This window comes from Lissotriton vulgaris, unplaced genomic scaffold (assembly GCF_964263255.1).
Source record: "Lissotriton vulgaris unplaced genomic scaffold, aLisVul1.2 SCAFFOLD_3207, whole genome shotgun sequence".
NCBI lineage: Eukaryota > Metazoa > Chordata > Amphibia > Caudata > Salamandridae > Lissotriton > Lissotriton vulgaris.
The window spans coordinates 211,292-220,940 of record NW_028244745.1 but is presented as its reverse complement, the minus strand read 5'-3'; the positions used below and the strand labels follow the sequence as shown (position 1 = coordinate 220,940).

The 9,649-nt window shown below is 41.7% G+C and overlaps 1 protein-coding gene across 1 annotated transcript in view; it reads right to left on the bottom strand.

The window, feature by feature from the left end:
- Positions 1-2,768: 2,768 nt before the first annotated feature.
- The window catches only part of LOC147666764 (serine protease FAM111A-like), a 118,554-nt gene continuing 111,673 nt past the window's right edge, over positions 2,769-9,649 (bottom strand). Inside the window, exon 3 of the mRNA XM_086948896.1 lies at positions 2,769-4,907. Within this exon, the coding sequence (XP_086805022.1) occupies positions 2,958-4,907 (1,950 nt within the window). The 3' untranslated portion in view covers positions 2,769-2,957. The remainder of the gene's footprint in view (positions 4,908-9,649) is intronic.

Genomic DNA, 9,649 nt, shown 5'->3' with positions numbered 1-9,649 from the left:
TCTATATATATATCTATATATAGATATATATATATTCTTTCCACGAGTACCAGTAATTCAGGAGCGCTGTCAATGGGCGGTCCGAGCCAGGGCACCGGCAGTCCCCACTTACATACTCCAACATCAGCTCACTACGAACAGACTGCCCGGACACCTTTCTTGTGCAGTTGAATAAAGATTTATTGGCAACAACACACATACGCAACTACAATTGCAAAGCAGGTGCATCAAAAGAACATGATTACTATTAAAGCCTTGCATGGTTCAAGCTATTGCATTTGTAAAGAAAGTGGTTACAATTAGACACAATAAAAGGTACATTTAAGGACATTTTAAGCCAATTTGGGATGATATTTAAATGAGCCAGTTAAAAAATATATAATTTACTGTTTTTCATTAACAGTCCAAACTACATCTCTTTCCAAGAACCAAAAACGTTCTTTACAGGTTTTTTAAAAAAATGACTATAATGACATTAGTCAGCATATGAGATGATAACAAGTATAATAATACTCTTTGTGCAACGGCTCTAATGGTGTTCAAACATAACAGAACAGATAATATGGGTTCTTCGGAAAAGGATACAGCGCCTCCTCAGGGCAATAATTAAATAAGTCAATCCCATTCCAAGATATCCTTTCTCCTCATAAGTACTAACTAGGCTATTGGACGCACTTTTCAATTAGTCTTAGTTCTTTTTTTTTTAAATGCATTGGATTAAAAAAAAACAATCCATATAGCTACACAGCTCTTTTAGCCCTAATTATTGAACCGGAAAAAAATGGTGTTTCCTTTGCAGCTAAACACGGTTGGCTGTTTCTTTTATAAATATAGAAGTATCCTACATGACTGATCATGTAGGAAACTTATATATTTATCTTGCCTCGTGACTCCAATTGGATTGGAGTATAACAAATATGCATTTATTTGACAAACTACTGACTATTGCTAAGCAGCGGAGGTCAATACTTCCATATTACCACTACTTTCATTTGTCATGTAACAATTTAAATGAAAAAGAAATGGTTGTGCAAAAGTGATTCCACTAGTCTACACCAAACTGGCTCCATGTCAGACTGTTAGGTTGATGTCTGATGGATTGACCCAAGATAGTGGTTTGAGCCTACTTTTTGTGTCCCTAGATTTGGTAAGCTTTTCTTAGAGTCAAACAAATTTACTTTGACACAGAAGTTACTTTGATGTCCCAGATAAAGTATTGAAATTTTGCACGAATATAAGCTTTTATAAAAGAGGTAACGCTTACACTGCACATTTCAATAAATACTTCATATGAGCTAGCAAAAGTGCAATTTAAACCTTCACCATGCTCCTTTGTATATCAATTGTGTACAAAATGTAATTATTATTTAGGTAGGCAACTGCTCACTTCAAGGAATAAACTCAAACTATTCAGAAAGTCACTAAATTAACTTGAGCTTTTCACCCATTGGGTTTTGTGACAGCCTAAGAAGACTAGTAAGGTATCACCGAACATTTCCCTGGGACAGGGGTGGCCACTTTGAAGTAAACTATGTTCCTGGGCCCACCCCACTGGTGGTCCTGGCAGAAAAATAAAAAGACCACTTTACATTTTTTCAATTGTTATCAGGGCTAATCTGAGCTATTGCTGAAGAGCCCATGCAAATTAGCCTCCAGGAGCTTCAGGTATGGAAAATTTATCTTTTTTTACTTTTTCTTAACATTTATTAAAAATCCAACTTCCCCTTTGACTGTAAAATTAGTCCTTAAATCAATTTTGTAGCTAGTCCCTAACTGGAGACACCAGAATTCATATTTCATTTTGCTTCCCAGTCTTTCTCTATAGACCAGCCAATCCTACTTACAGTAAAATAGCTTTTGAGTGCTAGTCACTGCACGATACATTTACTTAACATTTCTACATGCCCTACTTTGAAATATTTTGCCCTCTGCCTTGTAGGCAACATTGACAAGATAGGGGTGACTAACCATTATTCAAAAGAAGGGGTTTCTCCTATCAAAAATGGTTATTTTGACAGGTTGCACTGCAGAATTTACACTGCAGCCGTCAGTCAACACTGGGAAGGTTTGAAGCCATGTTAGTGCATTCACCATAGTGGATGACAGAATAGCTGTTGCAGTCCACAAGTGGCATTTACCTTTCTGACCTGGGATGCCCTCTTTAAAGCATATGCTAGAAATGTGCAGGCAACTTAAATTTAACAATCTAGGATAAGCCAATTTAACAAAGTTTAAAGGGGAGCACAGGCGCTTTATTACTGGTTAGCAGGGGTAAAGTGCACAGTGTTCTAAAGCCATCAAAACAAATACAACGAAAATCTGGGGGGGGACATCACACAAAAAAGGTAATTTCCTGCATATATTCTGAAGGGAATAAAAGGGAAAACAGCTTTGATCTGTGCCTTGTATTCATGTGCTGCTTATAGGGATGAGATGTCTAAGCACAATGATCTTTCTTTAGAATTGCATAGACCAAAAGAAATATATCAACTGTTGCAAATTGTCACAAATTCAGAGATGCTGATTAGCAGAGTCTGGCACTGCAGACATTCATTCCCGAGTAAGTATATCATATTTTACAATGATATGCTTAGGGTTAAAGCAAGAACATTGGTATTGTTATGAGAGAGACAGAGTGCTCCCCAACCATTGCTAATACATTAAATAACCACAAAGTGAAAGTGGTGTTGGTTTTCACAAAATAAAAAAGCTTTCCCGCCCGATATACACACCTCAATAAGGAAGGTTGGAGGACATTTGATCATCAGTAGGGTTATCAATGCGGAAATTGAGGTCGCGAGTAGGATGTAGTGGTGAGAGTTAATTGCTGGGGGGGCCATAAGATTGGGGTTGGAATCGCAGAACTGGAGTATATTCAATATTCAAATATCAACCTGGACGACAAATCACTATTGAATCTGCATACGTTTGCAATAATGGTCTACTTTCTGATCGAATCAGTTGTTGGAGCACTCCATGGTCTCCTCAACACTCAGGTTACCCTGACTGCCAGTGTCCATTGAGTCATCATCAATGCAAGTAACATTTCTGTTATTCCCGTCATTCCTGGTAGGCTCATTTACCAGAGATTCATAAAGCTCTCCATCTTTATTTTTAATATCCAAACAGATTTCTTTTACCAACCACCCAAACTCAATCACGCTGAGCTTCTTTCTATTTAAATTAAATACATAACCAGCAGCGTGCATGGCTACAAGGCGGCCAGAGGAATCGAACACGGGTGAGCCAGAAGAACCGTGAAAAAAACTAGTATCATAGGTCACTGTTTTGCGACTACTTATTTGTTTGAAACTTTCTTTTGTAAACATGTGAATGCAAGAGATCCTTCCCCCTTCTGTGCCACAGTTAGGGTGAAGGTCACATTGCTCCCTTCCCTCTTTCAGACGCCTATTTAGTTCTGGGCGGCGTTGAAAGAAAGGTATCAAGGTGCAGGCATCGGTGGCCTTCTCCTTCCCATCTGAGTGGCCGATGATGTAAACCAAGCCATTGAAGGGTGGTCTGGAAACATAGTGGATCAAGCCAGGGGGAAACAACTGCTCACTTTCTTTCATTTTGAGAAGAGCATAGTCAAGAGCCTTGTCAGAGGGTCCTAACCAAGGTTCAATGGAGTACAAGTTACGTTTTTCAAGGTGTTGCTCTTCGTAATTAAAAGAAACCTTAGTGGAATCACTTATACTTTTAGGCCACGCATTTACCGGAACTCCTTCTCCAACAATGTCTTGGATGACATGGTGGCAGGTAAGAATATAGCCACCTCCCAGAACAAAGCAAGAGGCAGAGCCTTGGTTTCCGTTGTTGTCCCATGTGATATAACCCACTGAACGACTGCGGTCAGCTAACATTTTATGAACTCTCACAGGGGTTGAATTAGCAGTCCTTTTACTAAATTCTTCCTTTTCCAGTTTCAGTAAGTCTAGAGAATTTTTATTCTGCTTTCTAGCCTCTTCCTCTATACCCTCTTTAATCTGGTCCCCTTGATTTGTCAGACAGGGGTAATGTTCTAGGAGGGACTGTGGAAAAGGTTGCAGATTGTTCTCAGTTGGTGAGTTTAATGGCTCAGGGGTTTGGTCGGTGGTGGCATGCACAACTTTTTTTTTGGGGGGATTGGAAATTTCCACCTCAAATGTTTTTTTGGCATAGGTGTCAACTACAAATTCAGGATCATACGCATCTTTTCCGTCCACCATCTTCCACTGTGTGCTTTGTGCAAGAAATGGCAGAAAGCGACCATCCTGGCACAGAGCATCGCGGAAGGATTCCCCTTTAGCAGCAAAAACACAAAGTGGATGTTTAGATTTATGGAGGGGATTTGACAAAAGAATCCTCCTATTTTTTATGCCTTTGGCACGGATATAAAATGTGACAAACTCCTTCCCCCCAGCATCATATTCACGGTAATGCTTCCTTGGAGAGTTGTCATCTACGACATCAGAAGCCCCTTCCTTGCTGAAAGGATAAAAGCACATCTCAAATTGTGTCCCTTTTTCAAGGCACTTTAGTGGCATCCCTAAATTTACAAACCCAATCGGACCTTGCTTGGCCACTAAATGAAGCTCTTTCTTTTCATGCTTCGCCCTCAGTTTTTGAACAATATCCAGAGTATCGAGGGCAGAATAGATGCTACAGTTTTCTTTGCCTCTTACTATATGTGTTCCATTAATTTCATCAAGAACTAATTTAAATTCAATTTCTTTGTCTTCTCCGTCGTACACCTTGGCACATTCAGGCTTTCCAAGAGCGTTCAGGTTGCCTCCCACCACTGTGTTGGTGATATCCCCTAGTAATCGCGGTTTACATCCGCCTCCCTTGTTGCTCCCCTTATTGGATTGTGCACTTGATCCCATGGCCTTTGCGGTGGCTGAACTTCCTTCCGTGTCTGTCGATTTCTGGAAAAAAATTAAATAATAAAAATATTAATTGAAGTGAAAGATAATGGCAATGACATGTAAAGTCGTCTATAATGCCATAATTATAAAGACAATTAAATCTTCTTGCCTTAATGCGTGCAAAGGAGTATTTTCCATAGACTAAAATAAAAACCTTTGACTCCATGACTTGCTCTGTACCACTGGGAGGAGGAAGTGGCCCCATTAATTTCCATGTGACCCTTAGATCCAGGGCTTGCATACAATGCTTTGAGAAGTCTTACTAAATGAAGCTCCTTTGACCTCCAAGATGACCCTGTGCCATGGTGCTTTGTGTAATACTTATCTATATTGCAAGATTTGAACGTCACACAGAAGGCTGCAACTCCAGGAGTTTAAATTCCTTAAAAAGTATTGGCCCTACGGACTGCATTGCGACACCATGGCCTGTGGCTGCGTGTTACTTGTAAGTCTTTTAGAGAAACTCAGAACTCTGGCTTACCTGCGACCTTTCGATAATGCTGAGATTCAGGAAAAGGATGCACTTCACTGAGATTTACTTTTGGGCCTACTTATTAATTGAAAAACAAATGTAGCACCTTTTCACTACATGGACATGTAAAACTCAAAAGCACATGTCCTAACTTTTTAGTACACTGTATGACCCCAGTGAGATGGATCTGCGCAGGGGCCTACATAGAGCGATCTGTGTGCCCCTGGGACAGCAGGCTGCAGACTCTCCTACAATTCCTGGTATGAATTATGAAGACATAACATTGCCTAGCTACTAAGCCTGAAGTTATCATTGTTGCAGTGACCTGAGCCCCTGTGCTAAGTAATTAAGGATGCAGTAACCCGAGCTGCTGTGCCCAATAAGTAAGTGCAGCATGACTTAATTTGCTGTGCCAAGAGATAGTGTGTGGCATGACTTAAGATGCTGTGCCAGAAGAACGAGTGTGGCGCGATTGGGCGCAACATGCTTGTTGAATTATAAATATAATTACATCATATACACTATATGCAGAGATGGTTTGGGCTGGGATGGTGTGTATGCATTCTGTCAAAAAAAGAAGAGGGGACCTAGGAGCCAGTTAAAGGTCCAGTGTCTATGCTCCAAATAATATCACCAAACCCAAAACCGAGACACTGTTCCATGGGCAGAGTGCATAATATCACCTTAACACTTTCAAAAAGAAGAAAGACTAAGGAAAAAGGGGGTCCTAGGTGAACGGACACATAAGCAAGGGGGAAATAACAAGTCTTGCCTCCTGTTGCCTCCAAAAAGAATATCAGATAAAAACCCATAGATAGGGTGTAATCCCAAAAGGCACAATGTACCTAGATAGCATAAAACGGTCAACATGTTTCACGCCTCGGCTGGTGGTTGGACGGGGTAGGTGTTAGTTTTGAGGCACCTGAGATTTACTCCCGGTGTAGGTGCTGGCGTCTAACTTGCACATATAAAAAACAAGAGGGGGGAGGTAGAGCAAATGGGGAATGGATTCTTGCTCCACAGAGATACTTTAATAAATAAAGAGAACCGGCACCTACGAGAAAACTTACCATACGGACAATTTTTACGCTTAAGGCGCAACTGCACTGATGTGTCGGACTTCAGACTACAGGCCCATGATCTGAAAGAAAAATTTAAACTACGAGAATATCCGATCAAAATCATTGATAAAGCGATGAAGAGAGCAAAAAATAACAACAGAGAGGCACTACTGGAAGAGCGACAAAAAGAATCGAGTGAAGGCAAACGACCAATCTGTGTGACGACCTATAACACCATGTCCAACGGAGTGACTAAGATTATCATCAATAAACATTGGGGTATACTGACATGTGGTAACTTGAATTTGGAAAAGCCAATGTTCTCACACCGTAGAGGACGCAATCTCAGAGATATGTTGGTTCATACCAGACCAAAACCTACATCCATGGCCATACAACCATCCATAGGAGTACAAGGCCATTTCCCTTGCGGGAACTGTAGCAGTTGCCATCTCACACAAAAGAGCACAAGACTAACTTTCCGCAATGGCTCAACCTGGGAACAAAGGAGAATGACAAATTGTAACTCTAAAAACGTGGTCTACCTTATCACCTGCCCCTGTAATCTTGAATACGTAGGCATGACCACAAGGGCAATGAAAACACGAATGAATGAGCACAAAAGCAACGTGCGCTGTAAGAAAAGCACCACAAAAATGGCCACACATTACCTTACGGCACAACATTGTGTTAATGACCTAAAATGGACAATCATTGAGCAACTACCTTCAGAGGACGGTCTCTTTCTGAAAGAACAAAGATGGGTATTCCACCTTGGCACCCAGCTAACAGGGTTGAATGATGAGGTGCCTTGGGGGCAACTATCCCACTAAAATACCGCCTCAAGAAACTTAAGCCTGCTGCAGGAATTTTTTATGAATTTTTTATATATTTATATATATAAATAAAGGATTCCCACTGCTCGATTTTTAATAACAGTAACCCTCCTGTACCGCTCAAACTATGACCCATGGCAACATTCCCATCATTAATATGGGAGGTGTTTGCTTTGTTTATTTGTCTTTCCAAATATGCCTGGCAACATCGCTATGATAAGACACATCGCCTCTGAACAATCACTCGGCGCCAGGACGCATGCGCGAAGGACCACTGCCACCACAGAACGAATTCCAGGCCACTACACGCATGCGCGAAGGATTACTACCAGACCCTCGCGCATGCGCGCTAAACGACCACTCGTGTGTAGCGACGCTCGTCGATCACAAGCCCCTTCTGACACATCAAGCCGCAAGATGTATGGCTAATGATCGGACTTCCAAACAAGGGCATTCAATTAACATATTGACATCGGAACACCCATGTTTGGCCATGTCACATTTCCGCTCAATTAAATACAGGGTATAAATAGCGAAAACCCTGTGATCACCTCACTTCGGCGGAGCAGCGTGTGGGGGTAAGGCGGAGATTACTATGTCCCGATCCTGTGAGTATAAAACTAAAAACGACCATATGAACAAACTTCCTAAGTAAGTGAGAATCTACTTTTACATCTGCATTACTTCTCACTACAGATTGCAAAAATAGCAACACCCCAGACGTTCCTATTGCTCATGAAGCAAGCAAGCAAGCTTCATAAGTATGACAACTATTGCCAGTACCTCCTAGTGTTTGTGTTTCTATGTTGTATGTGATGTTAGTGTCTTTTCTTTTACAGGGCTTATTAAAAGCATATGGTGAGGTTCCAGGTGACTGCACCTGCTTGAACTACCCGGTACATGGGTAACCATTAGTTGATATTTCTTTTTGTCTTTCTACAGGTCATTGAGCTTATAGCAGACCGCTGTAGGCACATTTTAGCCTTATATTTCACTTTTTTATAATACATCTTGATATTATCTAGAAATACGTGAGTAAGGTGGGGAAGTTGTGCCCCCATCCTGAAGAAGGAGCTTTGCCTCCGAAACATGTCGACGCACACCAGAGGTCCTGTTCATTAATACAACAGATCTGACCTCACACTGCACCTTTTTTAATGCCAGAGCCAGAGTTAAGAATACATTTTTTTCCAATATACTCAAGTGCCAGGTACTTTTTAAATCTTCACCACGTCCCACCACTCACTTGTAAATACACCCCACACACATGCACCACATATAGCCATTAACTATAAGTGCTCCCACGTAGTCGTAGGTCGCAGCGCGCTGCATCCCGTTAGAGGGGTGCGAAGACCCCGATGATGAAGCATGACACCAAGGGGCCTGTTGGTGTGTGAGGGGTATTTTACAAAACACTAAGTGCTCCAACACATGTTGAACACTTCACCCTATCTGCGGGTTGGATTCTCTTAGTCTAACTTGCACAGTCATTGGAGTTACTTTCCTTCTATGAGGAGGTCTTGATCAGGAGCTGCGCAATTGCCCGCCCTGACATATATTCTAGGTCTTGATCAGGAGCTGCGCAATGGCCCGCCCTGAGTTAGATTAGGGGTATGTACTTTCATTTTTGTCTTCAGGTGCACTTAACCACATTTTTTAATCCCGGTCCTGAAGAAACGCCAATGAGCCTTGCGGCAACAAAGGTGTGAAACATGTTGACCGTTTTATGCTATCTAGGTACATTGTGCCTTTTGGTATTACACCCTATCTATGGGTTTTTATCTTGTGAAGGGTGTTACCTCTCTGATATTCTTTTTGAGGTCACTCCTTGCCAGTTTTTAAACACTCTGCACGCACTTGGTTACCCTTACTAGGACCTACCCCACACACACCCACATGCAACATCCGGCGTATTTCAAAAGAACTCAGATAAAGTGACCCTTCGGACTAAAGTGACCCATTGGGAATTGCGGCACCGGCCCAACATGGAGCAACGCCCGATGATGAAGCATGACACTCTTCAAGGTGTATGAGGGCAACAGGAGGCAAGACTTGTTCTTTCCCCCTTGCTTATGTGTCCGTTCACCTAGGACCCCCTTTTCCCTTAGTCTTTCTTCTTTCTGAAATGTTAGGGTGATGTTATGCACCCTGCCCTTGGAACAGTGTTTGGTTTTTGGTTTTGATGGTCTGTATGCAACAGAAAATTATGGTGAGGATTTGGCATAATATTACACAACAGCAGAAAACCCTCACAACCCCTGGCTTGGGAGTTGAGCATGACCAGCATTTGTGGATGATAGCTGTTACCCCTCCATTTTAATGTTGAAGGTTTTTCATTTTTATCGTGTTGCCTGGATGTGTTGGTTCACTACC